Source organism: Oryctolagus cuniculus, chromosome 7, assembly GCF_964237555.1.
Source record: "Oryctolagus cuniculus chromosome 7, mOryCun1.1, whole genome shotgun sequence".
NCBI classification, from domain to species: Eukaryota; Metazoa; Chordata; class Mammalia; order Lagomorpha; family Leporidae; genus Oryctolagus; species Oryctolagus cuniculus.
Genome location: NC_091438.1, coordinates 77,490,273 through 77,510,601, shown reverse-complemented (window position 1 = coordinate 77,510,601; position 20,329 = coordinate 77,490,273). Strand labels below are relative to the sequence as shown.

Genomic DNA, 20,329 nt, shown 5'->3' with positions numbered 1-20,329 from the left:
TGAAAGTCTCTCTCTCTCTCTCTCTCTTTTTTTTTTTTTTTTTTTTTTTTTGACAGGCAGAGCGGACAGAGAGGGAGAGAGGGAGAGGGAGAGAGAGAGAGAGAGAGGAAGAGAAAGGTCTTCCTTTTACCGTTGGTTCACCCTCCAATGGCCGCTGCGGACAGCGCACCGCGCTGATCTGAAGCCAGAAGCCCGGTGCTTCCTCTTGGTCTCCAATGTGAGTGCAGGGCCCAAGCACTTGGGCCATCCTCCACTGTACTCCTGGGCCACAGCAGAGAGCTGGCCTGGAAGAGGGGCAACCGGGACAGAATCTGGCGCCCCAACCAGGACTAGAACCTGGGGTGCTGGCGCTGCAGGCGGAGGATTAGCCTATTGAGCTGCGGTGCCGGCCACTGAAAGTCTTAAAAGAAGATCTTGTAAGACTTACCTAGAGGGGCCAGCACTGTGGCATAGCAGGTTAAAGCCCCAGCTGAAGCACAGGGATCCATCCCATATGGGCCCCGGTTCAAGTCCTGGCTGCTCCTCTTATGATCCAGCTCCACTCTAATGCACCTGGTAAGCAGTGGAAGGATTGCTCAAGTCCTTGCGCCCCTGCCCTCAACATGGGAGACCCAGAAGTTGTTCCTGGCTCCTGGTTTCTGATCAGCGCAGCTCTAGCCATTGCAGCCATTTGGGGAGTGAACCAGTGGATGGAAGACCTCCCCCAGCCCGTCTCTACCTCTCTCTGTAACTTTTGTCTTTCAAATAAATAATAATAGAAGGACTTATCTAGATACACAAGTATGCCATTTTTTTTAGAAGGAAATCTATTATAAAAATGTCAGATTTGGGGCCAGCACTGTGACATAGTGGGTAAAGCCAATGCCTGCAATGCTACCATCCCATTTGGGTATAGATTTGTGTCCCAGCTGCTTTATTTCTGATCCAGCTCCCTGCTAATGGCCTAGGACAGGCAGTGGAAGAAGACCAAAGTACTCAGATCCCTGCTACGCATGTGGGAGACCTGAAAGAAGCTCCTGGCTTCAGCTTGGCCCAACCCCAGATGTTGCAGACATCTGGGGAATGAACCAGCAGATGGAAGATCTCTCTCTCTCTTTCTCCCTCTCTGATCCTCAAGTAAATAAATAAATTTTTGAAAGAAAATGTCAAATCTTCTCAAAATAATTTATATGTTCAGTTAGTATCTGTCGCTCCCCCTCTTCGTGGAGGAACGACACTAAACCCTGCCTAGGCTTCATATCCGAGTCACGGCACCATTATGTCGCTCCCCCTCTTCGTGGAGGAACGACACTAAACCCTGCCTAGGCTTCATATCCGAGTCACGGCACCATTATGTCGCTCCCCGTCTTCGTGGAGGAACGACACAGGACCCTGCGCTGTTCTTTCGTCTGCTCGGCCCTCCCCGGGTTTGCTGCTGGTTCTTCCCGGGTTGGCTGCTGTCCCTTCCACCTCCGTGGAAGGGCAGTTCCCCCTGCCACATTCCCCACTTCCGCGGGGGAGCGGCACACCGCCGGCCGGCTCTCTCGGGGGCTGCACAGGTGTTCCCCTTAGATGTTCCTGGTGCATGTTGTCTCTCTCCTCCTTTATAGTCCTTTTCCACCAATCCCAACTCGGCTGCCCACACGCCGAGTACGCTGCTCTCCTCCAATCAGGAGCAGGATCAGCTCCTGGAGGTCATCACTCAAGTTGGCAAGAGGCAGCTGCGTAGAAGCTGTTTTCTCCTCTCCCAGCGCCATATTGTGGGAGAGCAGATGCATAGAATAAGTCTTAATTCCAGTAACTTAGTCTAGTCTGAGTTGCTCCCAGTTGCTCCCCACAAGTATCCCAACAGGATTTTGGTAGAACTTAATGAACCTATCTTAAAAATTATGAGGAAGAACAAAGATCCAAGAATAGATGAGGCAATTTTCTTTTAAAGATTTATCTGTTTATTTGAAAGTCATAGTAGTTACAGAGAGGCAGGGAGGGGGGAGAAAGAGAAAGAGAGAAAGAGAAGGGGGGTGTCTTCCATCTGCTGGTTCATTCCCCAGATGGCTGCAATGGGCAGAACTGCACCGATCCAAAGCCAAGAGCCAGGAGCTTCCTCTGGGTCTCCCATGTGGGTGCAGGGGCCCAAGGGCTTGGGCCATCTTCTGCTTTCCCAGATCATTAGCAGAGAGCTGGATCAGAAGTGGAGCAGGGGGCCAGTGCTGTGGCGCAGCGGGTTAACGCCCTGGCCTGAAGCGCCGGCATCCCATGTGGGCGCCGGTTCTAGTCCTGGCTGCTCCTCTTCCGATCCAGCTCTCTGCTTTGGCCTGGGAGAGCAGTAGAGGATGGCCCAAGTCCTTAGGCCCCTGTACCCACGTGGGAGACCCGGAAGAAGCTCCTGGCTCCTGGCTTCAGATCGGTGCAGCTCCGGCCGTTGGGGCCATCTGGGGAGTGAACCAGTGGATGGAAGACCTCTCTCTCTCTCTCTCTCTCTACCTCTCTCATAACTCTGTCTTTCAAATAAATAAAATAAATCTTAAAAAAAAAAAAAAAAAAAAAGAAGTGGAGCATCCAGGACTTGAACCACCAGATGCCGGCACTGCAGGCAGTGGCTTTACCTGCTATGCCACAGCGCTGGCCCCTAGATGAGGCAATTTAAAAGTTGTAGACCAAAGCGGAGTTACAATTTTGTTTGCTTAAAATAAAGGCTACCTGGAGGCACAGAGTTAAGACTCATTAGAGCTGAATTGGGTATATATGGATATATTTACCCATACTTCTCTCTGTGGATGGAATGCCATGTTTTTTTTTTTTAATTGAGGTAAAGAAGTTTGGCTTGAAAAGAAGAATGATAGCGGTAAATACAGATGATAAATTCCTGAGAGGAGAGTTGGTTCTAGAGTATAGATTAACTCAACTCACTTTGGGTAAAAGACGAGGTACTGTAACTTCATTTACACTAGAAAGAATGTGGTGGGAATAGATTTAGCCTGCCCTCCCCTCCACCCACCTTTTTAAAAATTTATATGTTTGAGGCCGGCGCCGCGGCTCACTAGGCTAATCCTCCGCCTAGCGGCGCCGGCACACCGGGTTCTAGTCCCGGTCGGGGCGCCGGATTCTGTCCCGGTTGCCCCTCTTCCAGGCCAGCCCTCTGCTGTGGCCAGGGAGTGCAGTGGAGGATGGCCCAGGTGCTTGGGCCCTGCACCCCATGGGAGACCAGGAAAAGCACCTGGCTCCTGGCTCCTGCCATCGGATCAGCGAGGTGCCGGCCGCAGCGCGCCAGCCGCGGCGGCCACTGGAGGGTGAACCAACGGCAAAGGAAGACCTTTCTCTCTGTCTCTCTCTCTCTCACTGTCCACTCTGCCTGTCAAAAAAAAAAAAAAAAAATTTATATGTTTGAAAGGCAGAGTCACACAGAGAGAGGAGAGAAAGATCTTCCAACCACTGGTTCACTCCCCTAATGGCCACAATGGTGGGGGCTCGGCCAGGCCAAAGCCAGGAACCAGGAGCTTCTCCCGTCTCCCACATGGGTGCAGGAGCCCAAGCACTTGAGCCATCTTCCACTGCTTCCCCAGGCGCATTAGCAGGGAGATGAATCAAAAGTGGAGCAGTCAGGACTCTAACCATTGCTTATATGGGATGCCGACATTGCAGATGGCAGCTTAACCCACTACACCACACCAAATAGATTTAAATACAAAAGAAGTTCTGAGGCATAAATGTGATATTGATCAAGTTCTAACCTAGTATTCTCAATCCAGTATGATAAATATGAGGAATGGTCAGTTTCATCAAAGAGGTAAGGTAGCAAGTTTGGGCTTAAATAGTGCTTGGTGATAGTTGGACATTTTTGTTGTTCATTTGTTCATATTTTATGTGTTGTGTCAGTAAAGTTACTGTTCTTTGAAATATCTTTGAAAATTTACTTTGCCTTTGTGTGGGTTGTACAGTTTACTTAGTATCTTTGGTATTCTAAATAGTGACTGGATTCTATTATCATTCAGCCTCAGGCTACTTCCCTAATCTTTTCCAGGTAAGGGAAAAAAAGAGAAAACAACCTGCCAACATATAAGAATTGGTATCTATTTCAGAGTTTAGAAGTGTTTTGTGCTTTATTTTTCATATTGATAGAGAAAATGATTATAGTGTACTCTATTGTTTTCATTTTACAGTTTAAACCTAATACTCTTTTTTAGTACAAAAATATGCTTCTCTCTAATTATTCCTTGTAACTAAATAAAGATTAGTTTGGAACTTAATTGTTCAACTGCCGAGCATTCGTCACTGCTATTCATCATCTGCTTTTAACCTTTAGAGCTGAACGACAGAGGAATGAAGCACTTAACAATGCTGAGGAGCTGAGTAAAGCTTTCCAGCAGTATAAGGAAAAAGTGGCCCAAAAACTGGAGAAGGTAAAAGACAGTTTTGTAAATTCAGTGTTTTGTGTTCCTGTTCATATTCTAAAACTAAAGGTAAAAATAAAATGTTTGTTTGTAGGCAAAAAGAGTAATTTTATGCTTTCATTCATAATAAAATCCTTAAAGAATTTATAATTTTAGTAAAGGATGGGGTTCATCGGTCTTTTTATTATCAGCAGAAACTGTATTATTCAAGGAGGGAAAAGAGAAGTAAGAGAAGGAACAAAATATAGAAAGATAGGATTGGTGAACAGATTTAGAGCTAGACAAATAGAAACAGGAAATTCATTTCCATCGCCTCAACGAAAATGGAGACAGAGTTAGATTACAGAGGCATCAACTGGTTTTCCTCAACCTGCTACCCAGTGAGGGACTACATTTGTTTCTCAGAGTGAAGATTCCTTTAACTGATTCCATATAGGAATATAGTGACTTTTTTACATTCATTTAATATCTTTAGGTAATACCATGTGATAATAAAACCTGCCTGAATAAAGGACACAAATTGGATGTTCAGCTACTGATCTCAGAAGAGAGGTCTGGTAAAGAGATACTGGTATCAGAGACTTCATCTTGTGACAATAATTAAAGCACCTTTGCTTTATGAGTCTGTTCAAAAAAAGAGAAGGACAGAGGAAAGAATATTGAAGGAGAAGTGTAGAAGAAGAAGATTCAGAGTGTAGATAATGACAGGATGTTCACTTACTAAACAGTTACTGAGTTCCTTTTACATGCCAAGTTCTGTGCTAGACTGTAGGAGATTTAGTGGTATGGGGGTCAGTGTTGTGGCAGCAGCAGGTTAAGCTGTTGCTTGCAATTGCAGCATCTCTTATTGGAGTGCTGGTTTGTGTCCTGGCTGCTCTGCTTCTAATCCAACTCCTTGCTAATGAATCCGGGAAGACAGCAGAAGATGGTCTGAATGCGTGGGCCCCTGTCACTTGGTAGACCCAGAGGAAGTTCCTGGCTCCTGACTTCAAGCTGGCCCAGCACCAGGCACTGTCTCCATTTCGGGAGTGAACTAGTGGATGGAAGATCTATGTGTGTGTGTGTGTGTGTGTATCTCCCTCTTTATCTGTGCTCTTTCAAATAAAATAAATACATAAATAAAAAACAATTTAGTAATAAATAGCATGATTCTTACTCTAAAGAGCTCACAGTTGGCAGCAGCACTGGTGTAGTGGGTTAAGCCATTGCCTGCGATGCCAGCATCCCATAGTTGCACCTGGTCAATACCTGGATGCTCTACTTCTGATCTAGCTCACTAATAATGTGCCTGGGAAGGCAGCACAAGATGGCACAAGTGCTTGAGCCCCTCCACCCAGAAGAAGCTCTTGGCTTCAGTCTGGCCTGACTCCAGCTGTTATGGCCATTTGAGGAGTGAACCAGTGATTGCAAGATCACTCTCTCTCTCCCTCTCTTTCTGTAACTCTGCCTTTCTTTCTTTCTTTCTTTCTTTCTTTCTTTCTTTCTTTCTTTCTTTCTTTCTTTCTTTCTTTCTTTCTTTCTATTTATTTATTTATTTATTTTTATTTTTTGACAGGCAGAGTTACAGAGAGAGACACAGAGAGAAAGGTCTTCCTTCCATTGGTTCACCCCCCAAATGGCTGCTACGGCTGGTGCGCTGGCCACAGCGCACCACGCCGATCCAAAGCCAGGAGCCAGGTGCTTCCTCCTGGTCTCCCATGTGGGTGCAGGGCCCAAGCACTTGGGCCATCCTCCATTGCCTTCCTGGGCCACAGCAGAGAGCTGGACTGGAAGAGGAGCAACCGGGACAGAATCCGGCACCCCAACCAGAACTAGAACCCAGGGTGCCGGCACTGCAGGCGGAGGATTAGCCAAGTGAGCTGCACTGGCCTGTAACTCTGCCTTTCAAATAGAGTGAAATGAGAAGAGCTCACAGTTGACAAGTATGTAATCAGTAATTTCAGTATTTTAGAGTAAAAAATATAATAAAAATAAGTGATCAGTATTGTAGAGTGTCATGATGGGATGTTTAATAAACTCTGAAGAGGAAATCCTTGATCTGCTACCATATTGCAAAGATGTTGGTATACTCTTGAATAGTATTTATCAGAAGAAATGATCAAATGAAGCTCAGTCTCATATCGTTGTGAAGATATATTGAGAGTGAAGAAACAAGTCCAGGATCCTCTGAGATACCAGGCAAGAGATATTGAAGATGATGAGTCTGAGGAGACAGACATGAGGGATGTTAAAGCTGGAGAATCAATGGGATCTAATGACCTCCTGAATATATTAGAAACAGGTTGTTTGAGAGAGAAAAGTATAGCGTCTTTAGGTTGCTGGTTTGAGTGACTGGTGGAAGGTTGCATCATGCATCTATATGGATAGTTTGGGAAATAAAGACAATGCATTCTACTTTGGAAGTGTCTGTAAGGAAATCCAGATGTTGGCTTCTAGGAGGCAATTGTATCCACAGGTTTGCTTGCAGACATTGAAATCTGTACTAGAGCTGCAGATCTAAGAGTTGACAGTATTTAAGTGGTACAAGCCTTGGAATTGGCAGAGAAGTTTGTGGGGAGCAATCCGGACTGGACTAAGTTACTGAAATTAAGACTTATTCTATGCATCTGCTCTCCCACAACATGGCGTTGGGAGAGAAGTAAACAGCTTCCGCACAGCTGCCTCCAGTTCAACTAATAAACTGTAGGACTTGCTCCTGATTGGAGAGCAGCGTACTCGGCGTGTGGGCAGCCGAGTTGGGATTGGCGGAGGAGGACTATAAAGGAGGAGAGAGACGGCATGCACCGGGAACATCTATGGGGAACATCTAAGGGAACCCGTGCAGCCCCCGAGAGAACCGGCCGGCGGTGTGCCGCTCCCCTGCGGAAGTGGGGAATGCGGCCAGGGGGAACTGCCCTTCCACGGAGGTGGAAGGGATAGTAGCCAACCCGGGAAGAACCAGCAGCAAACCCGGGGAGGGCCGAGCAGACGAAAAGAACAGCGCAGGGTCCTGTGTTGCTCCTCCACGAAGAGGGGGAGCGACATAATGGTGCCGTGACTCGGATAGGAAACCTAGCTCAGATAGGAAACCTAGCTCGGATAGGAAACCTAGGACGGATATGAAACTTAGGAGGGAAGAAACGGGAAGAACTGGGAAAATATCGGAGAGAGAGACTAGCAAACAGCCTAGGGAAAAGCCGGACGAAAAGGGTGCCGGAAGAAGCTATTGAAAGCCTAGGCATAGACTCAGATACGGACTACGGGGGGAAGCTGGGAGGAATCTCTAAGGTCGAAAGCGAAAGTGAAAGCTAGAACAAACAGACTCGGACGCGGACTGTGGGGAGAGGCCAGGAGAAATGAGGAATATTGTTGGAGGAAAGCTGGGGGAAATATACCGGGTAGAGAAAAATGTTAGGGAAAATGAAGCCGCGAGTGCAGGCCGAGGCGGATACGAAAGCCACTTTGGGGTTCTCAAGTTAGCCCGGGAATAGGGGGCGAAAAGTTGAAACCAGAAGCTGAAACGTGAGCCAGGTTGGGATCCGTCTGATTAGCCCGGGGAGCAAAGGACGGGAAGCCAAACCGTGGGGCGGAGACGTACGCTGGGTTGAATTCGCCAGGCTAGCCCGGGGAACTTAGATTGAATGCTAGTGGTGGACACGTAAGCTACGCTGTGTTACTCGCGGAAGCCGCCGCGTGCAGAGAGAGCACGGGGCGTGAATAGATAGGGAACGGGGCTGGCGTAGGCCGTGGTTCAGACGCGAAAGGGTTAAGCGTGGAGACCGTGGAGCGCGCGAAGCCAGAGCCGCGCAAAGCCGGGAAGCTGCGCAGATGAGAGAGGCGCGCGGGCTGAAGCGGCGCAGAGCCGGGAACCCGCCGGCGGGGCGAGGTGCCGGAAAGCCGCAGGGATAAGAGAAACAGAAGTTTAGAAGTAAGATGAGAAAAATAGGAATGCTGGAAGATAGAAGTAAAATGGGAGAAATAGGAATGCCCGGAGATAGAGAAATAGAGAAATAGAAAGGCCTCCCCTCAACATGGCAATTAGAAGGCTTGGATTCGGTCTGCCCAATTAGTGAGGCGATGAGAACCTGCGGCGGCTAGCAGCTTATGCGCCGCAGGTCACCGAAGACAGGCACGAATTAACATCAGTAAGGCTTCCCCACAATACAACCATTAGGAGGCTTGGATTCGGTCTGCCTAATTAAGGCGGTAAGCGCCAGCAAGCAGCTCGACCAGAGTATGAGCTGCAGGTCACCGAAGATAGGCACAAACCAACACTAATAAGTCTCCCCCACAATACGGCAATGAGAAGGCTTGGATTCGGTTTGCCTGATAGGTTTTGTAAACACCTGCAGGCAGTTCTAGCAGAGCAGAGTATGCGCTGCAGGGCACCGAACACAGGCACGCATCAGCGCCTAAAAACCTCCTCACAACATGGCGAAGAGAGGACCCGGATTCGGTTTGCCTGATAGGACTTGTAAGAGCCTGTGGCAACTCTAGCAAGTAGAGCAGAGTGTGTGCCGCGGGACACCGAAGACAGGCGCGTATCAACGCCAAAAAATAAAAAGAAAGGGGGATCTGTGGGGAGCAATCCGGACTGGACTAAGTTACTGAAATTAAGACTTATTCTATGCATCTGCTCTCCCACAACATGGCGTTGGGAGAGAAGTAAACAGCTTCCGCACAGCTGCCTCCAGTTCAACTAATAAACTGTAGGACTTGCTCCTGATTGGAGAGCAGCGTACTCGGCGTGTGGGCAGCCGAGTTGGGATTGGCAGAGGAGGACTATAAAGGAGGAGAGAGACGGCATGCACCGGGAACATCTATGGGGAACATCTAAGGGAACCCGTGCAGCCCCCGAGAGAACCGGCCGGCGGTGTGCCGCTCCCCTGCGGAAGTGGGGAATGCGGCCAGGGGGAACTGCCCTTCCACGGAGGTGGAAGGGATAGTAGCCAACCCGGGAAGAACCAGCAGCAAACCCGGGGAGGGCCGAGCAGACGAAAAGAACAGCGCAGGGTCCTGTGTCGTTCCTCCACGAAGAGGGGGAGCGACAAAGTTTTATATAGAGTGAGAAGAAGATAAAAGATACCTGTGAGAAACCCTGGGAGAAAATTATAGAACAGATAGAATAGCTTTTGGGCCTGCGCCATGGCTCACTTGGTTAATCCTCTGCCTGCGGCGCCGGCATCCCATATGGGCGCTGGGTTCTAGTCCCAGTTGCTCTTCTTCCAGTCCAGCTCTCTGCTGTGGTCCAGGAAGGCAGTGGAGGATGGCCCAAGTCCTTGGGCCCTGCACCTACATGGGAGACCAGGAGGAAGCACCTGGCTCCTGGCTTCGGATTGACGTAGCGCGCTGGCCATAGCAGCCATTTGAGGGGTGAACCAATGGAAGGAAGACCTTTCTTTCTGTCTCTCTCTCTCAGTGTCTAACTCTGCCTGTCAAATAATAATAATAATAAAAAAATAGCTTTTGAAATATATTGAGAAGTCAAGAAAGTTATAGGATTAGGAGAGTATGATTAAAAAAAACAGGGCGATAATCTGGCGCCGCGGCTCACTAGGCTAATCCTCTGCCTTGCAGCGCCAGCACACCGGGTTCTAGTCCCGGTCAGGGCGCCGGCTTCTGTCCCAGTTGCCCCTCTTCCAGGCCAGCTCTCTGCTGTGGCCCGGGAGTGCAGTGGAGGATGGCCCAAGTCCTTGGGTCCTGCATCTGCATGGGAGACCAGGATAAGCACCTGGCTCCTGCCATCAGATCTGCGCGGTGTGCTGGCCGCAGCGGCCATTGGAGGGTGAACCAACGGCAAAAGGAAGACCTTTCTCTCTGTCTCTCTCTCACACTGTCCACTCTGCCTGTCAAAAAACAAAACAAAACAAAACAAAACAAAACAAAAACCAGGGTGATAGAGAAGTTTTAAAAAGATTGTGGTGGCAGTCTTTAGTGACAGTTGCTGCAGGTTGGTCAAGGAAGTTGAGATGAATCGGGAGGCATTGGATATTTCATAGAGAACAACTTTCTTAATGCAATATGAACAGAAGATACAAGCTCTGAAATGGGAGAAATGGTAAGAGAAGCAGTAGAGATAAATATAAATGAGGTGAAGAGGAAGAAAGTTGAACCAGGGAATGGAAGAATAGAAAGAAGCTTGGTTAAATAGAAGGGGTTTTAGAACCAGGATATCATGAGTATATTAGTAGGTTTGAAGGACAGGAGCTATTTTGTGGGTTAAAGGGGGAGGGGTGGGAGTGAGGTGGGGATCTGAAGATGCTGGAATTAACTGGGGATGGAAGGATTTGAAGGATATACAAGGGGTCCAAGAGCAGAAGTGATTTTTTTTTAAATGAAATAATGACATTTCTTTCCTTTAAGGGAAAAAAGTAGGCAAAAATAGAGAAAGGTTTAGGTGGAAGGATGAATGAAAATTGAAGGATGTTTTCATTTAAATGTCTTTTGTTTTAGAAGTGAAGATGTTGCTAAAATGATTTTTATAGCAGGGCTGGTGCTGTGGCGTAGTGGGTTAATGCCCTTTCCTGAAGTGCCGGCATCCCTTATGGGTGCTGGTTCAAGACCCGGCTGCTTCACTTCCAATCCAGCTCTCTACTATGGCCTGGGAAAGCAGTAGAAGATGGCCCAAGTGCTTGGGCTGCTGCACCCGCATGGGAGACCTGGATGAAGCTCCTGGCTCCTGGCTTCGGATCAGCGCAGCTCTGGCTGTTGTGGCCGTCTGGGGTGTGAACCATCGGGTGGAAGACCTCTCTCTATATCTCTCTCTGCCTCTCCTCTCTCTGTGCAACTCTGACTCTCAAATAAATAAATAAATCTTTAAAAAAATGATTTTTATAGCAAGAGGGTGATGAGAGGAATTTGGAAGACATGGCATAAGTGCTTCTGTTCACATAATTGAAATCAGGAAAAGTCAAGAAAATAGCTAAAGTTTTCAAAGAGAAGATATACAAAAGGTAAGAGCAGGGTAAAAAAAAATGACCATTTAATAAAAGGAAGTGAAGAAAATAAGCTGGAGTCAAGTACGGTCATGCCCTGCACAGTGATGTTTTAAGTCGATAACAGACACATACACACATGTAAGATGATGGTCCTATAATGTTATATTGTCTGGTAACTTCATAACCATCTTAGTTTGTCTAAATGTTCTCCATGATGTTCCCACATTGGTGAAATCACCTAAAAACATCCTTTTCAGAATATATTCATGTTAAGTGATGCATTACTGTGTAAAATTATCATGATAGCTAAAGAATGAACAGTTAGAGTTATCAACCATATTATATACTAAATCAAGGGGAAAGACAGTTTGGCATTCCTTTTTAATTACTGTAAATACTACTTATTGTAAAATGTTAGATACTGAATTTTTTGATTGATTAATTGATTTGAAAGGCAGAATTGCAGAGAGAGAGGGGGGGAGAGACAGAGATCTTCTGTTCACTTATTCACTCCCCAAATGGCTATAATGGTCAGGACTGGGCCAAGGTGAAACCAGGAGTCTGGAACTCCATCCAGTTCTCCATGGGTGCAGGGACTCAAGCACTTGGGTTATCTTCTGCTACTTTCCCAGGCACATTTATAGGGAGCTGTATCAGAAGTGGAGCAGCCAAGACTAGAACTGGTGCCCATGTGGCATGCCAGCATCACAGGCAGTGGCTTTACCCACTGTACCACAGTGCCAGCCCCAGATACTGAAATCATAGGAGTGAATTAATCAAAGAGATCTGTATTTTGAAGATTCCTGTTGGAATGGAATATATTAGAAAAGATTTTTTTAAAAGTTAATCTGTAGGAGTAGAGTACTTGGTGGGTTGAATATCTTGGAGAGAGGGAAGACCATGGAGAAACAAGGGTAGAATACTTTCCTTAACAATTATCAATTTCAGGCTGGGATTAGAATCCTATAATTAGGCGGATATAACAAAGGAAGCAGGGCAGATATGCCTAATCCTCCACTCTGGGCACTCCAGCCTTGGTGCTCGACTTTAATCTGTTTTACGTTTATGGCTGTGATTTCAGAAGGTGTATGTTATGACTAAAATTTAAAAATTACCTTTCTTATTTATTTTTTCTTTTTTTGGGGGAAATATTTATTTATTTGAAAGGCAGTTACAGAGAGGCAGAGACAGAGATCTTCAATCCTCTGGTTCGCTCCCTAAATGGTTGCAATAGCCAGTGTTAGGCCAAGCTGAAACACTATTGGGGTCTCCTACTTGGGTGTCCATCTTCCATTGCTTTCCCAGCTGCATTAGCAGGGAGCTGGATCAGAAGTGGAGCAGCCGGGACATGAGTCAGCACCCATCTGGAACACTGCACTGAAAGCAGGCTTTAGTAGCTTGGATGCAGCCATTTCTGCATTAGTTGCTTGCTTTGTCTACTTGGGGCCAGAGCCTTTTTCTTTGAAATGGCAGCACTTTTGTCCTTAACAGCTTTAGAGACTGTTAAGAATTTCTGGACTGGTAGTATCGTCTTCCTCCCTATTTTAGTGCCCAGGAGCTTCACTTTGCTTCTTTTCACTATAAAGCTGGGGACTTAAACCCATGAAATATTCAGGCCACTCTCCTGCTTAGTTCTGAAATCACAACTTATATTTTTAGTTTGAAGCAATTACAACCTATGACAATATTAGTATATCTATTTAAAAACAAATTACTGTTTTAGGTTCAAGCTGAAGAAGAAATATTAGAGAAAAATCTAATTAACTGTGAAAAAGAAAATAAAAGGCTACTAGAAAAGTGTGGTTTATATAAAAGTGAACTTGAACTTCTGAAAGAGAAATTAAGGTAGAGTATCTTGTGGAGAGGGATTTTTGTGTAAAAATGAAAAATTGAGCATTTTCAACTATAATATTTTATGTATTATAATTGTGGAATTTCATTATATAGAAGGATAGGCTTCATGACTAAAATTATTTCTTAGGTATAAAAGATAGTTTTTTTAAAAACAGATTTTAATGAGTTCATCTCTAAAGTTGTAATTGTAAATATAATTAATGTGTTAGCACTAATTTATAGAGTAATACTAATCAGCATATTAGCATACATTTAGAGTGAAGTAACTCAGATGTAGTATCTTTTTTTAAAAAAGATTTATTTATTTATTTGAAAGGCAGAGTTACAGAGAGAGAAGGGCAGAGAGAAAAAGAGATCTTCCGTCTGCTGGTTTCCTCCCCAAATGGTTGCAATGGTCAGGGCTGGGCCAGGTTGAAGCCAGGAGCCAGGGGCTTGTTCCAGGTCTCCAACGTACTTGGGCCATCTTGTGCTGCTTTCCCAGGCACAGTAGCAGGGAGCTGGATTGGAAGTGAAGCAGCTGGGACTTGAACCAGTGCCCATATGGGATGCTGGCACTGCAGGTGGAGGCTTAACCTTCTACACCACAGTACTGGCCCCAGATGTAATATTATTATAGTACAGCCATATTAGCCGGTAAAATACTTGGATGTATAATGTTGAATGCTGAAGTAAAAAAAGAGTTCTTCAAATTGTGAATAATCACCTATTCCAACCTTCTCACTTCTTAGGTGAAAAAACAGAGGCCTAGAGTGCAACCATTATTTGTACAGGGTCAGAAAGAAACTCAAGGATGAGAATTAAGGTTTTCTAACTCCCATACTGTCTTTAGCATGGTGCATTGTCCTCCCAAATCTGATACCCATCAACTTTCAGAGGTTAATGCTAATTAGTCCTTATTACCTCAGACTATCCATTTAAAAAGGAGGTGGAAAGGAATCAAAAAAACTGGTCTAACTTTAATATAATTTCCTTAAGACAGTACCTTTACTGTTTTTTTTTTTTTTTTTTTGGACAGGCAGAGTTAGACAGAGATAGAGAGACAGAGAGAAAGGTCTTCCTTCCTTAGGTTCACCCCCCAAATGGCTGCTATGGCCAGCACTGCGCCGATCTGAAGCCAGGAGCCAGGTGCTTCTCCTGGTCTCCCATGTGGGTACAGGGCCCAAGCATTTGGGCCATCCTCCACTGCCCTCCCAGGCCACAGCAGAGAGCTGGACTGGAAGAGGAGCAACCGGGACAGAATCCGGCACCCCGACCGGGACTAGAACCCGAAGTGCTGGCGCCACAGGTGGAGGATTAGGCTAGTGAGCTGTGGCGCCGGCCTTTTTTTTTTTTTTTTTTTTTTAAGATTTTATTTATTTATTTGAGAGGTAGAGTTACAGACAGTGAGAGGGAGAGACAGAGAGAAAGGTCTTCCATCTGTGGGATCACTCCCTAAATGGCCTCAATGGCCTGAGCTGTGCCGATTCAAAGCCAGGAGCCAGGTGCTTCTTCCTGGTGTCCCATGTGGGTACACGGGCCTAAGGACTTGGGCCATCCTCTACTGCCATCCCAGGCCACAGCAGAGAGCTGGACTGGAGCAGCTGGGACTAGAACCAGCGCTGTAGGCGGAGGATTAACCTAGTGCGCCACAGCGCCGGCCCTGTGGTTTTTTTTTTTTTTTTTTTTTTTTTTTTTTTTTTTTTTAAGAAAAAGTTACTGTGAGAGGTAGAGATAGAGAAAGAGAGATGTCTTCCATCTGCTGGTTCACTCCCCAAATGACTGTGATGGCTGGAGCTGAGCCAGTTCAAAGCCAAGAGCCAGGAGCATTTTCCAGGTCTCCCACATTGAGTGCAGGGGCCTAGGAATTTGGGCCATTTCCTACTGCTTTCCCAGGCACACTGGCAGGGAGCTGGATTGGAAGTGGAGCAACTGGGACTCTAACTGGTGCTCATATGGAATACTGGTACTGCAGGCCAGGGCTTTAACCTACTGTGCCACAGTGCCAGTCCCTACATTTAGTTTTTTTGCTAAGGTGAAGAGGGTAGGTAGTTTTTATAATAATTGCCTTAGGTAACTGAAGTATTTCCAAAATTTGATGTTATCAAATCAGAGACACTTTGAAAAAGAAAAATGCTTCTAATTATACTATGGTACAGTGCTTTATCACTAATTTTTTATTTTTTGTTTTATGAAAGAATTCTTTTTATTTAGTCATGATTTCTTATATCATATATGACTTTTGTATGAAAAGGAAAATTTAAGTGACATAGATTAGTTAAAATATTCCTAAAACTTTATGTTCAGAGTCTGACCCTTCAAAAATGTCCAAGGTTTTCTACACATTATCTGTGTCATCAAGAATGTGCTGGGGCTGATACTGTGGCACAGTGGGTTAAGCCACTGCCTGAGACATTGATATCCCATGTGGGTGCTGGTTGGAGTCGCGGCTGCTCAATATCTGATCCAGCTCCCTGCTAATGTGCCTGGGAAAGCATCAGAGTGCTTCCACCCCTGCTGCCCACAGGGAAGAGCCAGATGATACTCCTGGATTCAGCTTGGCCCAGCCCTGGCTGTTGCAGCCTTTTAGAGAGTGAACCAGGGGATGGAAGATCTCTCTTTTTCACTCCTTCTCTCTGTAACTCTGATTTTTTAATGAATAAATCTTCATTTAAAAAACACAAAACTTTGTCTATGAAACTTAAAAAAAAAAAACAAACACGAGTGCTAATGTAGTATTTAAAAGAATTCTTCTGTGGGGCTGCTAGAATTGTGGCATAGCGGGTAAAGCTGCCTCCTGCTGTAGCACCACCATCTCATATGAGCACTGGTTTGAGTCCCGGCTGCTCCACTTCCAATCTGGCTTTCTGTTAATGTGCCTGGGAAGGCAGTGGAGGATGGTGCATGGGCCTGCATGGAGTTCTAGGCTCCTGCCCTCAACCTCAGCCACTGTGGCCCATTGGGAAGTGAACCTGCAGATGGCAGACCCTGTCTGTCTCTGTAACTCTATCTTTCAAAATAAATAGATCTTTAAAAAGAAAGAAAGATTTCTTTTAAGAACTAAGCATCCTTGATGCTGGTTCTTTAAGCTGGCTTTGCAATTATGTAGAGCCAATTTACTTTGACTCTTACTTCAGAAATCCTGCTATATATGGCTTACTTACCACTGATTCTAGTCTTCCTCATAGCCCTTTAATTCTATGGGCTTAAAGTTCTCTTTATCTCTTGGTTTTTCTTCCTATTTACACAAACCTATTCTCCTAGTTTTGCCATGGATTCTTTTGATGTTTACATATACATTTGGATAAAGAAACTACATTGCAGTTGCTACTTGGTTCTTATAAAGAACTATTAAGTATAATTTCAGAGATGTAAAAATGTGAAAAAATGAAATATAGTAACAGTTGTAAACATAAAATTATTTTAATGTTTGATATATATATGTATGGATATATTAAGAATATTATTGCCTGTTAATATGTTAATGGTAGATTAGAGTTTAACTTTTAAAATTGAAGTTCATGCTTTTTTCTTACACTATCCAAAAGTTCTGGGTCAGTGCTGTGGCACAACAGGTTAAGCTACCTCCTACAGTGCTGGTATCCCATATTAGCTCTGGTTTCAAGTTCCAGCTGCTTCGCTTCAGATCCAGCTCCCTGCTAATGTGTCTGGGAAAGTAGCACAAGATGGCCCAAATACTTGGGCCCCTGCACCCACCTGAGAGACCTAGAAGAAACTCCTAGAAGAAACTCCTAGCTCCTGGTTTCAGCTTGGCTTAGCCCTGGCTATTGTAGCCATTTGGGGAGTGAACCAGTGTATGGAAGATCTTCTGTTGCTCTGTCTCTCCCTCTCTCTCTCTCTGTAACTCTGCCTTTCAAATAAATAAATTTATTTTTTGGAAAAAAAAAAAACAGTGTTTCTTGATATTGCAAAATGCTAAATTGGGAATTTTGGAGTTAGAGTCTTGTTTTACACATTTAAAAAAGGAGCATAAATGCTTTTAAGATAGTAGAACTGTCCTGCCCTACCATTTACTGTGAGATACTGACCAATTTTATGTCCTGCTTTTCCTTGATAAACAAGGAATAATACTAAAGTCAACTACCGAAAGTTTAGGCGCCTAGCAAGCAGAAAGTAATAATTATGAACAAGTATTATTTCAGAGTTTGGCTTTTGAAAATGTTTAAAATGAAGTTAACTAAATATGATTATGGAAAGTGAATACACATTTTCATTTTTTATGCTTTTTCTTTATAGGCAGTTGAAAGAAGACAATAACAACGGGAAAGAAAAATTAAGAGTTATGGCAGTGAAGAATTCAGAAGTCATGGCACAATTAACTGAATCAAGACAAAATGTTCTAAAGCTAGAGAGTGAACTAGAGGACAAAGATGAAATACTTAGAGAAAAATTTTCTCTAATGAATGAAAACCGAGAATTAAAGGTCCGCATTGCAACACAGAATGAGCGACTGGATTTGTGTCAGCAGGAAATTGAAAGTTCAAGGGTAGAACTGAGAAGTTTAGAAAAAATGATATCCCAGTTGCCAGTAAGTATGTGTGAAAAGAAGTGGGCCATACTTGGTTATATATTAGAAAAGAAAAATTTGACTGGTGCCGTGGCTCACTAGGCTAATCCTCCGCCTGCGGAGTTCTAGTCCCAGTTGGGGCGCCGGTTCTGTCCTGGTTGCTCCTCTTCCAGTCCAGCTCTCTGCTGTGGCCCGGGAAGGCAGTGGAGGATGGCCCAAGTCTTGGGTCCTGCACCCGCATGGGAGACCAGGAGGAAGCACCTGGCTCCTGGCTTTGGATCAGCACAGCACGCTGGCCGCAATGTGCTGGCCGTAATGTGCTGGCTTTAGCAGTCACTTCGCGGGGGGGGGGGGGGGGGTGAACCAACGGAAAAAAGGGAAGACCTTTCAGACCTTTCTTTCTGTCTCTCTCTCACTGCTGACTCTGCCTGTCCAAAAAAAAAAAAAAAAAAAAAAAAAAAATTTAACTTTTATTTAATGAATATAAATTTCCAAAGTATAGCTTATGGATTACCCTGCAACCTTCCCCTTTCCCACTCCCTCTCCCCTTCCATTCACATCAAGATTCATTTTCGATTCTCTTTATATACAGAAGATCAGTTTAGCATACATTAAGTAAAGATTTCAACAGTTTGCTCCCACACAGAAACATAAAGTGAAAAATACTGTTTGAGTACTAGTTATAGCATTAAATCTCAATGTACAGCACACTAAGGCCAAAGATCCTACATGGGGAGTAAGTGCACAGTGACTCCTATTGTTGACTTAATAAATTGACACTCTTGTTTATGGCGTCAGTAATCACCCTAGGCTCTTGTCATGAGCTGCCAAGGCTATGGAAGCCCCCTGAGTCCACCAACTCTGATCATATTTAGACAAGCCCATGGTCAAAGTGGAAGTTCTCTCCTCCTTTCAGAGAAAGGTACCTCCTTCTTTGATGACCCGTTCTTTCCACTGGGATCTCACTTGTGGAGATCTTTTATTTAGTTTTTTTTTTTTTCCCCCCAGAGTGTCTTGGCTTTCCATGCCTGAAATACTCTCATGGGCTTTTCAGCCGGATCCGCATGCCTTAAGGGCTGATTCTGAGGCCAGAGTGCTGTTTAGGACATCTGCCATTCTATGGGTCTGCTGTGTATCCCTCTTCCCATGTTGGATCGTTCTCTCCCTTTTTTATTCTATCAGCTAGTATTTGCAGACACTATTCTTGTTTATGTGATCCCTTTAGTTCTTAGTCCTATCATTATGATCAATTGTGAACAGAAATTGATCACTGGGACTAGTGAGATGGCATTGGTACATGCCACCTTGATGGGATTGAATTGGAATCCCCTGGTATGTTTCTAACTCTACCGTTTGAGGTAAGTCAGCTTGAGCATGTCCCGAATTGCACATCTCTTCCCTCTCTTATTCCCACTCTTATATTTAACAGCGATCACTTTTCAGTTAAGTTTCAGCACTTAAGAAGAATTGTGTATTGATTACAGTATTCAACCAATAGTATTAAGTAGAACAAACAAACAAAAAAATACTAAGAGGGATAACATATTAAGTTGCTCATCAACAGTCAGGGTGAGGGCTGATCAAGTCACCATTTCTCATAGTGTTGATTTCGCTTTAACAGGTTTCCTTTTTTGGTGCTCAGTTAGTTGTCACCTATCAGGGAGAACAAGTGGTATTTGTCCCTTTGGGATTGGCTTATTTCACTCAGCATAATGTTTTCCAAATTCCTAACAGGGATCACTAGAAAAAAAAAATTTTACTGAAGCTTTCTTATAAGAGTCCATAGTTCTGTTCTTTTTTTTTTTTTTTTTTAATATTTATTTGTGTATTTGAAAGTAAGAGTTACACAGAGCGAGGAAGAGACAGAGAGAGAGAGAGAGATCTTGCATTCACTGGTTTACTCTCTAGCTGGCCTTAACAGCCAAGGCTGGGCCAGGCCAAAGCCAGAGCCACGAGCTTCATGTGGGTTCTCACATGGTTGGCAGGGGCTCAAATACTTGGGCCATCTTCTGCTTTCCCCAGGCTATTAGAGGGAGCTGGATAGGTAGTGTGGCAGCTGGGACAGGCACTGGTGCCCATGTTGGATGCTGGTGTCAAGGGGCAGCTTACTCACTATGCCACAATGCCAGCCCCTGTCATTGTTTTTTTAGCTTCTACTTTTTTCTTACTTCTTTATACTTCAGTCACCAGTTTCTTCTCTAGCTAATCCTTTTTTTTTTCCCCACGTACTTTTCTACCATACTGTCCTTTCTCAGCCATTCAGATGCCATCTATTAAGAATGGCACAGGGGGCCGGCCCTGTGGCACAGCGGGTTAAAGCCCTGGCCTGAAGCATCAGCATCCCATATGGGCGCTGGTTCTAGTACTGGCTGCTCCTCTTCCGATCCAGCTCTCTGCTATGGCCTGGGATAGCAGTAGAAGATGGCCCAAGTGCTTGGGCCCCTGTACCCGCATGGGAGACCTGGAGGAAGCTCCTGGCTCTTGGCTCCTGGCTTCAGATTGGCACAGCTCCGGCAGTTTGGCTGTTGCGGCCATCTGGGGAGTAAACCATCAGATGGAAGACCTCTCTCTCTCTCTGCCTCTTCTCCCTCTGTGTAGCTCTGATTTTCAAATAAATAAATACATCTTAAAAAAAAATGCTAATGTTGTAGCATAGAATGCAGTGCTGGCATCCTGTATGGGCA

The 20,329-nt window shown here is 44.9% G+C and overlaps 1 protein-coding gene across 12 annotated transcripts in view; it reads left to right on the top strand.

Annotated features, from left to right (window-relative positions):
* Positions 1 to 20,329, top strand: part of CCDC18 (coiled-coil domain containing 18) — a 137,781-nt gene that overhangs the window by 21,285 nt on the left and 96,167 nt on the right. For all 12 annotated transcript variants that reach the window (XM_008264871.4, XM_051857475.2, XM_051857479.2 and 9 more), the window contains 3 exons: positions 4,283 to 4,379; positions 13,011 to 13,132; positions 17,375 to 17,666. In XM_008264871.4, the coding sequence (XP_008263093.2) occupies positions 4,283 to 4,379; positions 13,011 to 13,132; positions 17,375 to 17,666 (511 nt within the window). The remainder of the gene's footprint in view (positions 1 to 4,282; positions 4,380 to 13,010; positions 13,133 to 17,374; positions 17,667 to 20,329) is intronic.